Source organism: Candoia aspera, chromosome 3 (assembly GCF_035149785.1).
Source record: "Candoia aspera isolate rCanAsp1 chromosome 3, rCanAsp1.hap2, whole genome shotgun sequence".
Lineage (NCBI taxonomy): Eukaryota > Metazoa > Chordata > Lepidosauria > Squamata > Boidae > Candoia > Candoia aspera.
Window position 1 is genome coordinate 112,531,485 of NC_086155.1, and position 21,271 is coordinate 112,552,755.

The window sequence follows — 21,271 nt, forward strand, 5'->3', positions numbered from 1 at the left end:
TGAGAGACAGGGGGTGAGGGGTAGTGGATGTAGTGCCCCCCTGCTGACCAGTGAGAGAGGCTAAGGGGGGAGGCACAATTAGTGTGTGAGTGGTGGTTGGGCCCTGACAGCACCGAGAGCATGAGCTGGTGTGCTGGGGGAGCCTACCAGTGCCTTGTGGTCGATTGATTGTGTGCAAGGTTGTATGAGTGGATGGAAGGATCCCTGTTTCTAACCAAGGATTCCAGAAGTCCAGGATTGGGGGCAAAGGGACTTGGGGACTCTGGGGTTGTAGAGCGGGGCATGTTATTGAGGTGGTGATGGGCCGGGGATGTTATGATGGGAGCTGGAGGGTGGGCCATCTTCAGGGAAGACGCCCCTGGTGTTTACTACCTGTGGCGTGTTCCAGCCCTCCGTGCTCAGACCTAGGCCCTGGACAGCAGACTCATGGTGTCCCTGGTCTCCGGCTGCTGCTTCTTAACGCCAGGTCAGTTAACAAAGGCCCACCTCATATGTGATTTGATCACGGAGGAGGGGGCAGACCTGGTGTGTATTACCAAAACCTGGCTGGGCCCGGAAGGAGGGGTACCCCTTTCGGAGACATACCCAGCTGGGTTTTGAGTATGGCAGCAGCTGAGATCCCAGGGCAGGGGAGGAGGGGTGGCTGTTGTCATCCAGGAATCTCTAGTGGCCTTCAGGGACAGTGCTCCACAAGTGGCTGGTTGTGGGACCATGTTTTTCAAGTTGGACTCCCGAGAGCAGTTGGGAGTGTGCTACTGTACCAGCCTCCCTGCTGCGTAGCAACCTCCCTGCCTGAGCTGCTGGAGGCCATCTCAGGGTTGGCGGTGGAGTTCCCCAGGCTTAGGTTTTGGGGGGCTTCAACCTGCCATCCCTGGGGCATGCCTCAGTGGCAGCTCGGAAGTTCATGGCCATCATGGCAGCCATGGGCCTGTCTCAGATGATCCAGGACCCAGCTCAAGACAGTGGCCTCACACGGGACTTAGTTTTCTTGTTGGAGCAGTGGCAATGTGATCTGATGGGAGAGTTAAACCTATCCCCGTTGTCATGGTCAGATCATGCCCTGGTGCCCTTGAGATTCTCTTATGCTGCCCCCCTCCACAGGGAGGCTGGACCCATTCGATTGGTCTGCCCCCCATGACTGATGAACCCAGTAGGGTTTCAGAGGGACCTGGGGGTTATACCTGAGGATCTGCTGCATGGTCCAGCAGAGGCCCTGGCTGCTGCCTGGAATAGGGAGGTGGCCAGGGCCTTGGACAGGATTGCATCTGTGCGACCTCTCTTGTCCCATCGAACTTGACACTCCCCATGGTTTACAGAGGAGCTGAGGGTTCTGAAGAGGATTAAGAGACATCTAGAGCACCGCTGGAGGAAGACAAAGACTGTACCTGACCAAACACAAGCTAGAGCTGCTGTTAAGGCCTACCTTGTGGCAGTAAGAGCAGTGAAACATCTGTATTTCTCCACTCTTATTGCATCCACAGAATGCCGCCTGGCGGCCCTGTTCAATATCATCTGATCCCTTATTGGGAAGGTGGGCCCATTGACCCGCCTACAGGGCCATGCTGAGGGGTTTTCTGGGTATCTGCAGGATAAAATCGCATGGATTTGTTCCAAGTTGGACTCTAAGCATGAGACATGGTCTGTGGAGATCCCTGAGGAATGTACTTACCCAGTTATCTGGGAACAGTTTGATCCTGTTGGGCCCAAGGAAGTGGGCAGGATCCTCTGGACTGTAAATGCCACCACTTGCCAGTTAGATCCATGTCCCTCCTGGCTGGTGAAGGCAGCTCCCAGACGACAGTAAATACATCCTTGAGAGAGGGGGTGTTTCCGTGTGCCTTTAAGGGAGCACTGGTACACCCCTCAGATGAGCAAGAGATCAAATACATCAGCAGAATGTCTGCTACCAGCAGGGCTCCCCAGCCTTGCTTCTGAGAAGAATATGGAGGAGAATATACATTTGAGATGGCAACTGGATTAGACTGCTTGTGCCATCAGCAGTGAACAATGATGTATGGTGGATATTAAGTTTCCAGACGGGCTGCAAGGGGGAATGCCAGGAGTCATTTTTGTTGAATCCAACTGTGTGTGTGTATGTGTGTGACTGTCTATTGGAAACCATACTCACACTGGGGAAACCTGCTGATCAGTCCTGTGTAAACCTGGAGAAACACCCCCTCACCCTGAATATTTAATATGACCCTGAGGCCAACTGACCAATAAATAATGCAGGAACAAAACCTTTCCTAGCACTTTCAAACCAGAAGCATTCCACAGAGAATGTTAATTTGTCAATATTTAAGCAAAATTATCTAATTCAACTTCAGCAAAGGATTGTTACCTTGTCGTGGTGCTGGAGCTTGAGCACCTCAATGATGCCATGAGCTAAACCATGAAGGGCCACCCAAGACGGGAAGGTCATGACAGAGAGGTCAGACTAAATGCGATCCCTGGGGAAGGTAATGGCAACCCACCCCAGTATTCTTGCCATGAAAACTAAATGGATCAGTACAACCAGAGATATGTTAGTATACCATCGGAAGATGAGACCCCCAGGTCAGAAGATGGTCAAAATGCTACTGGGGAGGAACAGAGGATGAGCTCAACTAGCCCCAGACGTGATGACGCAGCTAGCTCAAAGCCGAAAGGACGGCTAGCAGCCGACGATGCTGGTGGTGAACGGCGAATCCGATGTTCTAAGGATCAACACACCATTGGAACCTGGAATGTAAGATCTATGAGCCAGGGCAAATTGGATGTGGTTATTGGTGAGATGTCAAGATTAAAGATAGACATTCTGGGCGTCAGTGAACTGAAATGGACTGGAATGGGCCACTTCACATCAAATGACCACCAGATCTACTACTGCGGACAAGAGGACCACAGAAGAAATGGAGTAGCCTTCATAATTAATAGTAAAGTGGCTAAAGCAGTGCTTGGATACAATCCAAAAAATGACAGAATGATCTCAATTCGAATTCAGGGCAAGCCATCTAACATCACAGTGATCCAAATATACGCCCCAACCACAAATGCTGAAGAAGCTGAAGTAGAGCAGTTCTATGAGGATCTGCAGCACCTACTGGACAACACGCCTAAAAGAGATGTTATTTTCATCACAGGAGACTGGAATGCTAAGGTGGGCAGTCAAATGACACCTCGAATTACAGGTAAGCATGGCCTGGGAGAACAAAATGAAGCAGGACATAGGCTGATAGAATTTTGCCAAGACAATTCACTCTGCATAACAAACACTCTCTTCCAACAACCTAAGAGACAGCTTTATACATGGACTTCACCAGATGGACAACACCGAAATCAGATTGATTACATCCTTTGCAGCCAAAGGTGGCGGACATCTGTACAGTCGGTAAAAACAAGACCTGGAGCTGACTGTAGTTCAGATCACGAACTTCTTCTTGCACAATTTAGGATCAGACTCAAGAGATTAGGGAAGACCCACAGATCAGCTAGATATGAGCTCACTAATATTCCTAAGGAATATGCAGTGGAGGTGAAGAATAGATTGGGCATGATCAAAAACAAAGATGGCAAGGACCTAACAGAAGAAGAAGAGATCAATAAAAGGTGGCAAGAATATACAGAAGACCTGTATAGGAAGGATAACAATATCGGGGATAGCTTTGACGATGTGGTCAGTGAGCTAGAACCAGACATCCTGAAGAGTGAGGTTGAGTGGGCCTTAAGAAGCATTGCTAATAACAAGGCAGCAGGAGACAACGGCATCCCAGCTGAACTGTTCAAAATCTTGCAAGATGATGCTGTCAAGGTAATGCATGCTATATGCCAACAAATTTGGAAAACACAAGAATGGCCATCAGATTGGAAAAAATCAACTTATATCCCCATACTAAAAAAGGGAAACACTAAAGAATGTTCAAACTATCGAACAGTGGCACTCATTTCACACGCCAGTAAGGTAATGCTCAAGATCCTGCAAGGTAGACTTCAGCAGTTGATGGAGTGAGAATTGCCAGATGTACAAGCTGGGTTTAGAAAAGGCAGAGGAACTAGAGACCAAATTGCCAATATCCGCTGGATAATGGAAAAAGCCAGGGAGTTTCAGAAAAACATCTATTTCTGTTTTATTGACTATTCTAAAGCCTTTGACTGTGTGGACCATAACAAATTGTGGCAAGTTCTTAGTGGTATGGGGATACCAAGTCATCTTGTCTGCCTCCTGAAGAATCTGTATAACGACCAAGTAGCAACAGTAAGAACAGACCACGGAACAACGGACTGGTTTAAGATTGGGAAAGGAGTACGGCAGGGCTGTATACTCTCACCCTACCATTCAACTTGTATGCAGAACACATCATGCGACAAGCTGGCCTTGAGGAATCCAAGGCTGGAGTTAAAATCTCTGGAAGAAACATTAACAATCTCAGATATGCAGATGATACCACTTTGATGGCTGAAAGCGAAGAGGAACTGAGGAGCCTTATGATGAAGGTGAAAGAAGAAAGTGCAAAAGCTGGTTTGCAGCTAAACCTCAAAAAAACCAAGATTATGGCAACCAGCTTGATTGATAACTGGCAAATAGAGGGAGAAAATGTAGAAGCAGTGAAAGACTTTGTATTCCTAGGTGCAAAGATTACTGCAGATGCTGACTGCAGTCAGGAAATCAGAAGACGCTTAATCCTTGGGCGAAGAGCAATGACGAATCTTGATAAAATAGTTAAGAGCAGAGACATCACACTGACAACAAAGGCCCGCATAGTTAAAGCAATGGTGTTCCCTGTAGTAACATACGGCTGCGAGAGCTGGACCATAAGGAAAGCTGAGCGAAGGAAGATCGATGCTTTTGAACTGTGGTGTTGGAGGAAAATTCTGAGAGTGCCTTGGACTGCCAGAAGATCCAACCAGTCCATCCTCCAGGAAATAAAGCCAGACTGCTCACTTGAGGGAATGATATTCAAGGCAAAACTGAAATACTTTGGCCACATAATGAGAAGACAGGACACCCTGGAGAAGATGCTGATGCTAGGGAGAGTGGAGGGCAAAAGGAAGAGGGGCCGACCAAGGGCAAGATGGATGGATGATATTCTAGAGGTGACGGACCCGTCCCTGGGGGAGCTGGGGGTGTTGACGACCGACAGGAAGCTCTGGCATGGGCTGATCCATGAAGTCACGAAGAGTCGGAAGCGACTAAACGAATAAACAACAATCTAATTCAAGCTTCAAAATAGCGTTTATTTGGATTCAGTACTTTTCTTGAATTTGCTATCCATGTCATCCCTGCTGAATGTATCATTCTTTTCTCTTCCAGCTTTATTTCTGCCTCTCATTTTTCTTTAATTCTAGCTTTCACGATTCAATATGCCCATTGGTGGGCTGCATCCCACTTTCATATCTCCACATCGAGTGGTTAGCAGCTGGACCTTGGATTTTCTTTTGGGGTCAACATTCTGACTTCTTGGGCGTCCTCCTTTGAAGGATTAATATTCTTGGTAACTTTGCCTTCTCTTAGGAGTGTATGCTTGTCTACTCCCCAGCTGTACCTTGACTGTTGTTTATGAACTGGAGATAAAGCTGAATATGGATCAAACTGTCATTCTTGACCTCCCTCTTTCTCTCTTACTTGAGATTAAGAGAAAACATCTTGACATTTCTGGCTTCAAGTAAATGAATACTTCAAAAACTTCCTGAGCATTTTTTCTTACACTTATACATTCAGGCTTGTGGGGGAGGGCAAATTGTTGCCCTCCCCCACAGTTGTCTAGTCCATCCCAGTAGTGACATGTGTGCATAGGGAATGTGGTGGATTGGGCCCATGGGCTCCTGTGCAGGCGTCCGTAAACTCTCCAGTCACAATCTTACTGCACCCTCTCCACAATTCCTGGGAACAGCCAAGTTTGTAATGCTACCATCTGCTACTTTATTCCAGGAGAAACCACTTTTGTCACTGATTTAATTATTTATTTAGAGAACCAGTTTGGTGTAGTGGTTAAAGGCATCAGGCTAGAAAGCAGGAGACTGTGAGTTCTAGTCCCGCCTTAGGCATGAAAGCTGGCTGACTGACCTTGGGCCAGTCACTCTCTCTCAGCCCAACCCACCTCACAGGGTTGTTGTTGTGGGGAAAATAGGGGGAGGAAAGAGTATTAGGTGTGTTCCCCACCTTGAGTTATTTATAAAAATAGTAAAGGTGGGATAGAAAATAAATAAATAAAATAAATTAGGAGGAGGAAAGTGAAGCGCCCTCCTTTCTTCTATAACTTGCCCAGAGGAAGATATGTGCTAAAAGCTGACGCATTTTGTCAAATTGAGCATTACTTATTCAATATACAATATTTACTATATATGACAAATCCAAGAACCAGGAGAAAGCTAAAAGGAAAAAAAAAGGAGAGAGATGAATTACTGCTTTTGAGGAGGAGGTTGATCTTTGTCAGAATCTTACTCAGCTCAGGATCTCACAGACTTCCAGTTTCTAGCCTGGTGCTTTAACCACTACACCAAACTGGCTCTCTACAGCTTAGATTACAGTCCATAAAATAAAATTGAATCTATACCGCATCTGGCTCCATTAGTCACTAGCTCCCCAGTCTCCAGTCCAGATTTCTTTGGGTTGGGGCTTCTTTTCTTACCTGATTTTCAGCAATCTCTGGGGAGAAGTTCTTATGAGAACATAGAAAAAGATAACATGAAGTCAGCCCCCTCCTCTTTTAAAAGCTCAACTGAGAGGGAAATATCCCTGCCCCTGATTGGTTCTTCAGAATTTGATTTATATGACCTTTGAATATTACTGCCCCTTTACCTGGGTTGACAGCTCAGGTTTTCCTTTAATTCTTGCAGTGTCTGAGTGGAATTTCCCCTATTTGATACACAAGCATAACTACTTTATCTTTTCCATCATGTGTTCATATCACATGCCCAAAATATGTCAAAATATCTGCTCATTGGTCATTGCTTCAAAGGAGCAGTTAGTCTTTATTTAATCCAAAATTGATTTGTCAGTTCTTGTTATCCATAATACTCTTAATAACTGTTTCCAAATCCATAATTCATAGGAATCTTATCTTTTTTTCTCTTTCTTTCTCAGTGTGCAGCTTTCACAGCCCTACATTACCAATGGGAGGATCATTGTTTTAACTATTCTGATTTTTGTTCTCATTGAAATGTTATTATCTTTTGGGATTTTGTCTAAATTTTTTATTGCTGTCCTTGCTAAATCTTATTTTTGGCTAGTAAAGTGTTGCTATCTGCCTATCTCAAATGTTTTGACCTTCAGTGTTAATTCCAGTGGTCATCACTTCCAATCCTTCTGGTCTTACAATATATTCACTGTATGAGTTAAATGGATAGGGTGACAAAATACATTTTTGTCTTCTTTTCCTATTCTGAACCACTCTGTTTCTCCAGATTTAGCTCTCACAGTAGCTTCTTGCTCATTGTAAGGATTCCTCATAAGAATAATCAGGTGAATGAACATTATCTCTCCATTATCCATCTTATATTGTCTATTTTATCTTGTCTCACTCTTCATTGAAATTGTCCTGTTAATCTGGCATGGGTTTATTCTTCTTGGTAGGATCTTAAGTAAAACTTTGCTTATATGAGAAATTAGTGCAATGTTTTAAATCTCTCTTCTTTGATATATATACCAAACTCTTCTAGTCTCCAGGCCACAGTGGTTAAATAAGTTGCAGTAGTTATTTACAAATTTTGTTACAGCAGTAACTATAGGGAGAAGTCTAGGTCAATAAATGTTGACAGTGAATAAGCAATTCTAATTAGATACGTGCTCCTGAATGTCCTTAGGAAAGACCTGAGAATTCTAAATAACATGAATTATCCCAAAATATAGTTCTGTGAAAAGAGTGGGTGAAAGTCTCTTTTTGTTTCAGGTTACAGGAATCATCCACCCAGGCCTCCACACTGGAGGATGAAGCTTCAAAGCTAAAGCATACAGTTGAACAGCTGAAAATTGAAAACAATGTGAGTAAATATCAAATTAAATTAATTGACCTGGTTATCGAAACCTGGTGATTTTAAATATCAGTTTTATTTTCTTCCAGCCATTTTCCCTTGATATTTTGAGTAGGAATTACTGTTTAAATAAAATGGTGTGCATAAGTAATAGTCTGGAAGCCTTGGCAGCTCCAAGGTTATTGCCTATTGGAATTCACTTCTGGGTGATCCAGTCACATACTTCACTGGTAACATATGGAAACTGTGGTCCAATATCATATATGTGCCCTTTCATGAGAAGCGTGAGACTAGTGCCAGTTTGGTCTAGTGGTTAAGGCAACAGGCTAGAAACCAGGAGACTATGAGTTCTAGTCCTGCCTTAGGCATGAAAGCCAGCAGTGTCATGAGTAAGGATGGCGAGCAGGGGGCTCCCATCCAGACTGTTAAGCGCATGCGTAGCACTGAGGAATTGGGCAGCCATTCAAAGAGACACAGATCGGGACCGCCTTAACCTTTGGGGTTTATATGTCTGGGTTTTTCCCACGCTTCTTCAGTTTGTTAGGATTCCTGTTATGTACAAGCAATAAAACATTAGAGACCAGTTCCTTGTCTCAGTGTGGTTCCAGGCTGTTAGGACAAGCAGGGTGACTTTGGGCAAGTCACTTTTTCTCAGCCCTAGGAAGGAGGCAATGGCAACCCACTTCTGAAATCTTGCCAAGAAAACTGCAGGGACTAGTCCAGGCAGTCACTGAGGATCGGGCACGATTGAATGGCAAAAAAAAAAACATTGGTGACCACTGGGATCCTTGGCTCCCTCCAAAAGTTAGGAAAAAAAGTTAGTCCCTGGCTATAAAATGATAAACGGAATTTTAATTTGTAAATGTATAATTTCTAAATCATGGGATATATTTCTATTTATTCTGTGGTGATGAGATCCTATCTAACTATTATGTTAAGTTAACTAGCATCTTCCAAGAGAACAACCCAAGAATATCTTGGGGTTGAAGATCCAATATAGAAAGATTAAGGGAGCTAAGTGAGTTTAGCCACAAGAGGAAAAGTTTGAAGGGAAACATGATAGCACTCTTCAGCTATCTGATAGGTCCTCAGGGGGGGAAATGTATAGTGTTCTTCTGTATTGTTCCTGGATCTGAACCACAAAATTGTTAGGAAATGGCAAATTTTAGAATACTGACTAATATTACTCCATTTTACTCAGGAAGGCAAATGTGAGCTGATCATCAGGGGGAAAATCTAACATTAAGAACAGTTGAAAAGTAGAACCAGTTGGCTAGAGAAGTGGTGAGCTCTTAATCACTAGACAACCATCTATTAGAGATACTTTAAAATGGATTCTTGCATTGAGCAAGGAATTGGACTTGATCCCTTTCTATCTATGAGTAAATGATCTCATTCATATATTACACTTTTAAAATATTAAAATGCTTTTTTAACCTCCAGAATTGTTGATGTATATACAGTATGTTCAACAAAGATTTATCGTGTATGTATGATGATTTATGTATGCATGTATGCATGATGCATGCATGTTCAACGAAGTTTTATTGAATGAACAAAAATTCCCTGGATTTGCATAACATGCTGATCCATTGACAACAACATTTCTGTTTACATATAACAATGGATGGATTCACACAATAAGCCATAAGTGGTTTATTTGGTTTTCGCTTAGTGCAGTCAGCATATATGCCTTAAGTTCTTTCTGAAAATGAGTAAGTGCCAGGTTTAGCTCTGAATGAGCACTGCATGATTTAGAAGCAATTCATATTCATTGGCATTCATATATGCCTTTTCATATATGCTCAGCAAAACTAGAAAGCTTTGAATATGCATATATCTGTTCCTATCTATATTCCCAAGAGTTTATTTTTTACTAATAGTAAGGTATCTTAGACATATCTAATTCATACCTTCTTTCTAAAAAGTTCTGGACAAAGTTCCTAAAATTATACTCACAGCATTAATCTATATCTTTCTGTTTGATCATTAAAGTAGTCTGTGTATGAGGGAGCTATAGATCCCACCTTGAGTATGTAAAAATCTATCCCAGGTTTGAGCTTCACCCTGAGTAGAAACACAGCTACAGTACAAATAATATATAATATTACCAGATCAACAATGGAAAGCACGTGTAGATGCTTTTAGAAAACATATTAATATTGTAAGATCATAATAATTATCTACTCATAATTAGTACAAATAATTCATCATGCTTTTTTAACCTTCAGAATTGTTGATGCATGTGTTTATTTTATTTATCTTTGCCTTTTGAAAAAGGAGTGACTTTGTGGATAAAGTATGAGAAATGAATTGTGGCACCCTCCTAACTCTCTTTGTCATAGAATCATAGAAACATAGAATCATAAGGTTGGAAGGGACCTTGGAGGTCTTCTAGTCCAACCCCCTGCCCAAGGCAGGAATCCTCAGGCCATCTCTGTCCAATCTTTTCTCAGTGATGGAGCACCCACAACTCCAGAAGGCAAGCTGTTCCACTGCTTAATACAGTAGTTCTCACTATCAGGAAATTCCTCCTTATTTCCAGGTTGGATCTTCCTCTGATGAGCTTCCACTCAGCTATAGAGAGTCAGGATTCTTGCAGAACAGGCAGAAATTCCACAGTACTCCTTTACCTAGCATGAAGATAGAACAGCAACTATGGATATTCTAGTTGTATTTCAGCTGCATAATAGCCAAAATTTCTGCAGGAACAGTGCCCCAAACTATCTACAATGTTTCTACATACTCTTCAGTTTATAGACACTGAAGTTACAAACAAAGTAGAAATAATATTTCAACAACAAAAATTAATTATCACTGAGAAGAAAACACCAGTAATCTTTCTAGATAGAACAACATAACTGAAAAGACAATATCTATTTTTAGAAGGCAAAAGACTGTCAACTTATCAACAAAAGGCACTAATTTTAATAATTTAATTATTAAAAAAAGTAAATTTAATAAGTAAATATTTACTTATATATCATTTTTGCAACCAGAGGGAAAAATGTTGTTATACATAAATCTTAAATCGATTGATTTCCTAACTGTCTTTACATCAATTTTTTTGATGATGCATTATTCAACTTTTTTTAGGACCTGACAGTTTCATTAGAAGAAGTAAATGAGGCACTGCACACAATACAAACAAAATGTGATCAGTATAGGAATATTCTTGCAGAGACGGTAAGCAAAACTGTATTTGCCAGCCTGATCAAATAAATTTTTCCACTCTCCCATTTGCACTCTGAGGAAATTCCCGAACATTTGTTAACAAAGAGAACCAGTTTGGTGTAGTGATTGAGCTGGTGGCCTAGAAACCAGAAGACTTTGAGTTCTAGGCCTGCCTTGGGGATGAAAGCCGGCTGGGTGTCTTTTGTTCTCTCTCTCAGTCCAAGCCAGCAAATAGGCGGGGATGGCATCACCGTAGCTCATAAACCAACTAAAACTCTTCAAAACATATTAAGCAACCCAAAAGACCCAATAGCCCAAGAAGAAAAAACAGGAGTTATTTACAACATACAGTGCAAAGACTGTAACAGCCACTATGTAGGACAGACAGGCAGAAGACTAGCAGAGCGCATCCACAAACACCAACTAGCAGTCAGAAGACACAATGAGAACTCCTTAATCTCACAACACATGGACAGACTCAACCATACTTTCAACTGGGAAACTGTGAGCATCCTAAACCAAGCCAAATCCAAAAACGCCAGAGAATTCCTGGAAGCCTGGCACTCAGACAAAGCAGCCATCAACAGACACATAGAGGTAAACAACTATGTTGTTGTGGGGAATGGGTGACTTTCGGCCAGTCATGCTCTCTCTCAGCCCAACCCACCTCTCAGGATTGTTTTTGTGGGAAAAATAGGCTGGATGATTAGGTATGTTCACTGCCTTGAGTTATATATAAATAAGGTGGGTAAAAATATAATAATAATAGTAATAGTAATAATAATATTAATTTGTCTTCTTCTGGACACACATGCTAGACATTCTTTATTAGTGGGGTTTTTTGCTTTTAAAATTGTAAGTCTCCCATTGTCTTGTCTCAAGCAACCTCTGAATATATGTATACAAAAATGAATGGGTGGGTAAATAAATAAATAAATAGTAGTTTGACAGGATGCGTATCATATATGGAACTGTCTTAATAGAAAAAGACAGTTTTGTACTACAAACCTGGGTTTTATTATTGTCCTGAAAATACAGCTATTCTTCTCAATTGCCCACCATTTGCAGAAAATGGTGGGCAAACACAAATATTTAGACTCTCCAAAAATATTTTGTGAAAAAGGCTCAGTGATTGCACAATAAAAGCTTTGTGTGTTAAATGTTAGCATATAAGTATTATATTGAAAGTGAAAGCTCCAGAAGGATGTTTTCCCATAATTACTTGTTGCTTCGGTGAGATGCCTCCTGTGGGAGGGCTTTGCATGTAGTTATCAAGAATGCTGCTGCTTACTGAGAAAGAAAAGGAATTTACATCCATTTCTGATTGATGGAAAGGCTTCTGCCTCCAGTTCCTATGTTAGAATAAACTGAATTCTGAGGTACACCCTTTCTCTCTTCCTGCTGTGTCTCCTAGTGACAGTTCAAAGTATATGTGTATTGTTCCCAAACTAGCTAAAATCTTTCTGCTAAAGTTAGTAAGCAAGCCTAGTTAACATGTGTCCCCATACAACAATAGAATGAACATATGTTCGTAAATGTCAGCTTTTCTCTTCCTGCCTTGTTTTTTAATCTTCATTTCCTCCTCAAAAATCATAGGAAAAAATGCTCAAGGACTTGCAGAAGCGGGTGGTGGAGGAGGAGCAGGTGTGGCAAGAAAAGCTGGCTGCCTCTGAAGAAGCACTTGCAAAGGTATAATACTGGTGGATCTGCATGCAAGCTTTATCACTGTTTTCTAACGCTGTGTCTTGATTCCCAGCACGATTTCTTCCTTTTGCAACCATTTAAGTGAAAATCCATTAAAATATATATGATTTAAATTAATCTCCAGTTTTGTTACCATGAGGATTACCGTGTTTTATTTTTGCTTATGACCTTACAAAGGTTCTGATTAGTGATAGGGACAGATATAAATATCTTACTGGCAAAGGAAGACTAGCAAATGTTCCTTTGCCCTGGTAGCTTTTGTGCAACTTCGCTGCACTGAGCAAAACTTGATTTAATTACAAGATGTAAATGACATATTGAATCTTAAGGTATCATATTTTGCACTGTGCCTTATTGTCAACAGCTTTCTTCTCCCCTATTTTTTGCTTGTTTTATGTTATTTCTGAGAACTGTGTACTTTCTAAGTTAGATAAGTTAGACTTTTAGTTGATTCTAATGACAATATTATAATTGAGATGATGCTACTAATGCTGCTTAGGAATGCTCCCTAGACAGCAATAGTAATAATACAGATACACTGGATGCCAAGGAATTCCCAGATGAGGGAATAACTAGCTATACTAGTTTTGAATTGGTAGTTGCATACAAGAGAATGAACATTATTAATATTCTAGGATCATCTAATAATGCAACATTTCTTAGAAAATGGCCAGATTCATCTATATACAAACAACAATACAGTATACATTAATGATTATATGTATGCATTACAAGGGAATCCCTCTTTGTCAGGGAATCCCCTGACAAAGAGGTATCCCCTCCTAACACATTGGGACTCCCTTGGGACCCAGATATAATAAAGGCTGGTGCTAGGATGGCTTGAGCTGGGTGTGGTGGAGTGTCGAAGACCAGGATGGAGCTGTGAAAAATAGTGGAGCCAGTAGGAGAATGACAGAGCTAATAGGCACCAAGATGGGAAAATGACCAATAAATTGTGCTGCCAGCTTCCATATTCAATTTCACGAGGGTAGGTGCTTCATTGCCAGCCAGACCGAACTGCCAAACTTGGTCTTCAGGGTGGGCTTTCCATTCATCCTTTTCCTTGGTCCAGACCAGGTTGTGCAGTCTGCAAAGATGCTGTCTGGTGAAGAGGGTGGAGGAGTGTAGCCATACTAAGAGGTCCAAGTTCAACAGAAGGGGGTGCCAGTTGTGCACAGTGATTTTATTTAGGCCCTATATTCATTACAGAGAAGAAATCTCCCTGGATTTTTCCTTTCACAAATAGGAAGGAGGAACCCCCATTGTAGATTTTTCTCAATGAGGCTGTGGAGAGCACAGAGACAGTCTGTTGGAATGGTTGCTCCAGCAACCAGATTGTTTACATAATCAGAGGGCCAGTGAAGGGGAATATGGTTCACCTCCTTGGCATCAAAGTTATGGAACTCCACATACTTGACAAGTAGTTGCTTGGGCACATTCCTTGTTGCTGATGGTGCTTGAGTGACCTGTGGGGTTTCTGCATTTCATGACATTGTTCAGGGCAAAAAAATCAATGTACCTTTAGACCAGGAAATCACTGGTCATGGCAGCACAACCTGTCATGCTCCCAGATTAAACCTCCCCAGAACATCTGATCCGATTCGTATGCATGAATGGAATCAACACGTGTTGAGACTTGCGAGTCAGTATAAGTGGGGGTGGGGGGACAAGCCAGGAGTGTGAAACCATCTTGTTTGGACTATCTCTGGCATCCAAGGTCAACCAGCAGAACCATTGCTGGCATCTGTACAGAACTGAATGGACTGGCTCGAAAAGGGGGGCTGCATACTGAAGAAGGGGGAGGGGGTTGAGTTCATTGGGCTGTTTAACTTGGACAAAGCGTGGGAACGTCTGTTCGCAACTTTTTCACTATACTGCACACTACATTCCATTAAAGAGACTTCTACTTAATCACATATGAATCGAATTTAATGGTAAGCTGAGTAGGCAGTCATCACATAAAGTTGCGAATGATCAATCTGACTACCTGGAGACGTATGTACCCAGAAGAGAGCCCAGATTTTCTAATTATGTCGAAAATAACATCTGGAGATCCAACTGCACCGTTGAAGGGAGAAGAGATAATGATGCAACTGATAGAACCGGAGGTGGTGGCTGGATTGATGGCTGGATCTGATGGAGATTCAGAAACAGAAGGTGCTGTGGGAATCTCCTTATGTCATGAGTACTGATGATGAGCAGGAGGGGGCCTCTATCCAGGGGGAAAAATGCATGTGTATTTTAGGGGCTTTGAACTTTCCTTCGAAGAAACCCAGAGCAGACCTACCTTGATTCTTGGGTTTATCTGTGAAGGTTTCCCATGGCCTTTCAGTTTGGCAAGATTTTCTGTCTAGTAGAGTAGGACAATAAATCACTAGAGACTCAAGCTACTGTCTCAGCGTGGTTCTTCACTCTAAGATAGGACACCTTACCTCTGCAAAGTCGTATGGTGGAGCTAGGCATGGAACTGATGCTGGATGTCACCCGAGGCTCCAAAGCAACAGCATCCTGGCTCCAGCCACCAGGTCAGCCAGATCTCCAGGGAGTGGAATGGACACCACCTGGAGGTAAACAATGAAGTACCCGAAACTGGGAAGAAGTTGTGGCCGATGAAGTCACACCGACTCACCAGTCAACAGACGTGTGACCAAAGACCAGGAGGTCCAGTTCCAGGAACTCTGAACCCAAACAAGACGCTACCCCAGACTGAATGCAAAATCTAGAAGCCTGGGTAGCCTCCATGGAAACCATACTGCAAAGCATCTCGTCACTGGATTGAGCGTTAAATCAACCGGAGGCAGAATCCGTCCTGTCATCCAAAAGATCAACACCCAAGCCAACCCCCAGGTCAAGACAACCATCTCTGATGTCAGAGACCAGGAAAAGCAGCCAAGCTTCGGTGACGTGGGGAGAACCACTGACCAGGCATGTAAGTCTTCCCCCTCCCAAGAGTGGGCACCACAAGCTGCATGTGAAGTTTAATGGGGACCCTCAGCAGCTGTCCTTTTTCATGACAAATGTGGGAACTTACATGGAAGAGTTTGGGGATACTTTTCCCACGGAATATTCTAAGGTAAATTTAGTAGGGGCCAGGATGAAGGGGCCAGCGGCAGACTGGCTAGTGCAGTTGCATGATGCGGCGGCTCCAGAACTCCACAACTTAGATAACTTTATGAGACATTGAGAGAACGTTTTGAAGACCCAGTGGCGAAGCTATGGGCCAAAACAGCCCTCCAGCAACTGAGGCAAGGGTCCAAAACTGTATCTGAATACGCTATTGGAATTTAAAGCTTTGGCGGGGAAGGTGACTGGTCAGAGTCTACCAAGGTGGATTACTTCAAAGGCGGGCTGCAACCAGAGCTGCTATGCTGGGCATTGGGACAAGGAGACCCTGGCACGGTGAGAGAATGGATCTGCTTAGCAGGAGAAGTGGAGAACACTCAATTCCAAGTCAGACAACAGGTACGAGCCCAAGCAATGGGGAAGAAACTGGAGCCTCAGCCAATTTACAGGCAGTGACGAGAAAGCCAAGTTGGCGGTCGGAGGCAGAGAGAGAGCGGTGAGTTAAAAAGGGACTATGTTTTAAATGTGGGAAGGATGGACATCGAGCCTCAGATTGCTCTCATGTGGGAGCGGCCACAACCACAAAGCCTGGGATCAAGGCAGTGAAATCCCCACCTGTCAAGCACAAGAGCACTGCGGCTAGTGCAACTGCCCGCAAAGAGGAGTCTGCACTGTTTTCAGAGGATTCCAAGAGGGACTCTGAATTGCATAACTCTGATTAGGTCTGTCTGTCCCCTACAATCCAGAAGAGTTGGCATGGTTCAGATTCCCTCTAAGAAACAATGCCATTTCTGTCATAGCACCTGCCCTTTGGAACAGCACACACCCTGAGATTCGAATGGCCCCAACCTTGTTAACCTTCTGTTAGGCTTTAAATACTTGGTTTTTCACCTGAGCTCTAGGCCAGGATATAGGACGAGCCTGTCTGGAAAATGGTTTGGGGCTGTAAATATGTTGTGGTTTTACCTTGTTTGTGTTATCTTGTCCTGTTGTGATTTGTATATTATTGCTTACCTTGATTTGTCTTTAATTCTATATTAACTGCCCACAGTTGTGTTTGTCTAGTTGGGCGGTCATAGAAATGGTATAAATTCCTTCCTTCCTTCCTTGGTCAGTTGGGCAGCCATATAAATGGAATGCATGCATGCATGCATTGGTGACAGTAGGCCATCGTTTTATCACCTTGCATTTGGACAAGTGCTATGTGCTCTATTTGGGGTGCTTTTTAAGACTATTCAGAATCCAAAGTTGATGCATAATGCAGCAGTCCACTTGCTATGAGGTAACAGCCAAGGCCACACCTGTCCTGCAGAGCTGCACTGGCTGCCAAAACTGTTTCTGGTACAGTTCAAACTGCTCAGGTCCTTGTCATCTGTGAGACTGTCTTCGCCAAGTGAAGTCTGCCCATTCTATGAGTGCAGACAAAGAAACTATGCTGAAGATTCCCCTCCCACAGGATATCAATAACCGCCCAGAGTCCCTCTTTTGGGGGAGATGGGCGGTAGCAAAATTTGAAAAATAAATAAATCAAGAGGGTAGAGCAGATACAGAAGCAGAGCTTCTTGGTGGCTGCGCTAGCATTATGGAGCAACATGCCCCATGACATCAAGTTAACTTTTATGAATGCAATTAAGATATTTTCTTCTGCTGAGTTTTTGGGGAACAGGGTGCTATTTACGGGAGCTGTTGGTGGTTTTATGAGCAATGTATAGGATTTTATGTGGTTGTAAGCAACCCAGCTTCTTTGGATATATGTCTTAATCAATCAATCAATTAATATGGCATAGTAAAAGATGGCTGCTCTTAACTGGGGAAAAAAGGACTCAAAAGAAAACATCTCCTGTATTCCAGTGTGCAGTGCATAAGATATGTCTAAGATTACAGCCTTTCTCCTTGACTCAGGATTACTAGGTGGTATAAATTAAGATAGGATGTTTTATTTCTCTTTCGTAGAAAGCAGGACATTAAATCTATCAGTTCAGACAACACCAAAACATGATTGAGATGTGCGAATTAGCCACGTATTAATTGGAGGACATATTTGCTATGGTAGCCAAGGATGTATGAACAAAATGTAAATGAAAATTATTGTCTGAAATTTCTCAATTTCCCCCCTCTGAAACAGTTAAAAGAATATACTACTCTTTTGGAAGCACAGCTGGAAGATCACTTGGCAACTGCTGAAGAACAAAACTGCACTAAAGAAGTTGAAGTTGTAAGTGTTGTTTCTTTCAAAGGGACCAAGGATGAGGAAAGGGGAGAGTCTGGAGCACAATTCCAAATTAGGTGCTTAAAATAAAATACTAACTTCTGGTTTCAGGAAAACATCTCATGATTTGTAATTATACCAATTGTTCTAGATGCTAATATTATGAAATAACAGATTTTGTGCTTCCTCTTTGCATTGGTTCTCCCAGTAGACATTTCAGAAAAAGATTTAAATCTAAGGGAAACATGGTGTTTACATATTTTATCCAGCATCTTAGCTAGCCAGGAGCAAGTTAGACATTGTATATTACAGTCCTGACTGTTCAGCCATACAATTCTTTCATCTACATTTTTATTTATTCTCTTTCCTAATTATCTCAGAACAGAATACATAGTTATTTTTTCTCTATCTTTACAATATCTGTGTTAGGTTGATTCAAATGCCAAAAGGCCATTCCGTGGTGTTCTCTTTGCTCCCAGTCTTTTATTTTCTATAGATAACTGGTCATGGCCACTGACTCTGTATATTTCCAGTTAAAGATATACTATATATATTTACAGCAGATAGCCAATAGGAGAAGCCTGCTGTGCTATATAGTTCAGAGGCAACAAATGACACTTACTTTAAGCTGCCATTTATACCATAGTATTCTTACTACATTTTAAAATATTTGAGTAAGTTAATTGATATGCTTACCCTAGTTCCAATTCACTATAAAACTGGGTATCAATAATTATGAAGTACAATTAGTTATAGTGACAGTATAAAGTTATAATTGTTCACATAAATTTGTTTCTCTACTAATTTAATTGATGTTAATGTACAGTTGAGACAGCTGTTACCTGAATCACAAGAACAAATGGATACAGCAAAAATGGAAACACTGAAACAAAGTCAAGAGTTTGCCCAGGTAAGTGACTTTATAATAATGGATCCCTTTTTCAGTGTTCCCAATAATAAAGTAACCCTTGTAGACTGTGGATAAATGTGATATATCAACTAAAAGCTCTGAAAATGTTTCACTTCTATGAAAACATCAAGGGCTCTGGACTAGTAGGGCCTTTCTATCAGTAATAAAAATTTGTTTGTAATAAAAACCATCCTCATCCACAATTTAATTATGGATGAGAGGGAAAACCTGGCTTGCATTACCAAAACCTGGGTGGGGAGGGGGGGTTCTTCTCTTAGAGATGTGCCCACCTACTCTAGGTTTCAGATTTAACCGTGGTCCCAAGTAGAAGAGGGGAGGGAGGATAGCAATTGTCACCTGTGAGGCTCTGCTGGCATCAAGAGATCTTTGTCTGCAGATAACTGGATATGAGACCTTGGTACCAATCAAAGCGAATATTTGTAACTCAGGGTTGAACTATGGAGTTCTTGCTGCTCTCTGAGCCTTGTTTTCTTGCAGATGTTTCATTGCCAGACTAGGCAACATCTTCAGTGCAAAGAGGGAGTGGGCCTTGCTCTCAGTTTATATACCGTGGCTTGCCCTGCTTGTGTTGGTAGGGGGGGTGTTCTCTCCTTGGGAGTTCCTTGATTGGGCTGTTGTTTGCTGCTTGGTTGATTGCCTGAGTTAATAGTTTCTTGATTAGGGTGTATTGTGCTGCTTGATGGTTCATCTGGTGTTAATCCTAGCATTGATTTTTGCATATCTGGGTGTTGATTGCTGGCAAGGGAGCGTACTGGTCTTTTGGCTTTTCTCTTGTCTCTTTTGAATGGTATGTAAATGTTGTTTACCTCTATATGTCTGTTGATGGCTGCTTTGTCTGAGTGCCAGGCTTCCAGGAATTCTCTGGCGTTTTTGGATTTGGCTTGGTGTAGGATGCTCACAGTTTCCCAGTTGAAAGTATGGTTGAGTCTGTCCATGTGTTGTGAGATTAAGGAGTTCTCATTGTGTCTTCTGACTGCTAGTTGGTGTTTGTGGATGCACTCTGCCTGTCTGTCCTACATAGTGGCTGTTACAGTCTTTGCACTGTATGTTGTAAATAACTCCTGTTTTTTCTTCTTGGGCTATTGGGTCTTTTGGGTTGCTTAATATGTTTTGAAGAGTTTTAATTGGTTTATGTGCTACGGTGATGCCATGTGGTTGTAATAGTCTGTTGGTGGTTTCTGAGATGACACCTTTGTCATAATACAAAAGAAACAACTGGAAGAAACCCACAAAACCATCAATAACATCTTTAATGGAATAAAATTCACAAGGGAGGAAGAAAACAACAACTCACTACCATTCCTGGACATCCTCATCAGTAGAGGAAATGATGGTAAGTTAGAAACACAGGTCTACAGGGAAAGCTACCCACACCAACCAAGTGCTCCATTACCACAGTAACAACCTCCCACAAGAGAAGCTGTGTAAGAACATTATTCAGACGAGCACTTACACACTGCAGCCACCCAGAACACCAGAAAAAAGAAAAAGATCATTTGTACAGCATCTTCCAACAAAATGGATACCTGCTCAACTTTATCAAAAAGTGCCTCACCACCCAACCCACTACAACCCAACCAACAGAAGCTATGAGAAGGATAACACTGCCATACATCAGAAACATCTCAGACTGTTACAACCGCATGGCATCACCATAGGACATAAACCAACTAAAACTCTTCAAAACATATTAAGCAACCCAAAAGACCCAATAGCCCAAGAAGAAAAAAACAGGAGTTATTTACAACATACAGTGCAAAGACTGTAACAGCCACTATGTAGGACAGACAGGCAGAAGACTAGCAGAGCCCATCCACGAACACCAACTAGCAGTCAGAAGACACAATGAGAACTCCTTAATCTCACAACACATGGACAGACTCAACCATACTTTCAACTGGGAAACTGTGAGCATCCTAAACCAAGCCAAATCCAAAAACGCCAGAGAATTCCTGGAAGCCTGGCACTCAGACAAAGCAGCCATCAACAGACACATAGAGGTAAACAACATTTACATACCATTCAAAAGAGACAATAGAAAAGCCAAAAGGCCAGTACACTCCCTTGCCAGCAATCAACACCCAGATACACAAAAATCAACACTAGGTTTGACACCAGATGAACCATCAAACAGCACAATACACCCTAGGAACTATTAACTCAGGCAATCAACCAAGCAGCAAACAACAGCCCAATCAAAGAACTCCCAAGGAGAGAACAACACCTCCACCAACACAAGC

General features: G+C 42.2%; 1 protein-coding gene across 2 annotated transcripts in view; it reads left to right on the top strand.

The window, feature by feature from the left end:
* The window catches only part of RRBP1 (ribosome binding protein 1), a 76,851-nt gene that overhangs the window by 48,031 nt on the left and 7,549 nt on the right, over positions 1-21,271 (top strand). For both annotated transcript variants that reach the window (XM_063298625.1, XM_063298626.1), the window contains exons 10-14: positions 7,869-7,959; positions 11,047-11,136; positions 12,721-12,813; positions 18,017-18,106; positions 18,927-19,010. In XM_063298625.1, the coding sequence (XP_063154695.1) occupies positions 7,869-7,959; positions 11,047-11,136; positions 12,721-12,813; positions 18,017-18,106; positions 18,927-19,010 (448 nt within the window). The remainder of the gene's footprint in view (positions 1-7,868; positions 7,960-11,046; positions 11,137-12,720; positions 12,814-18,016; positions 18,107-18,926; positions 19,011-21,271) is intronic.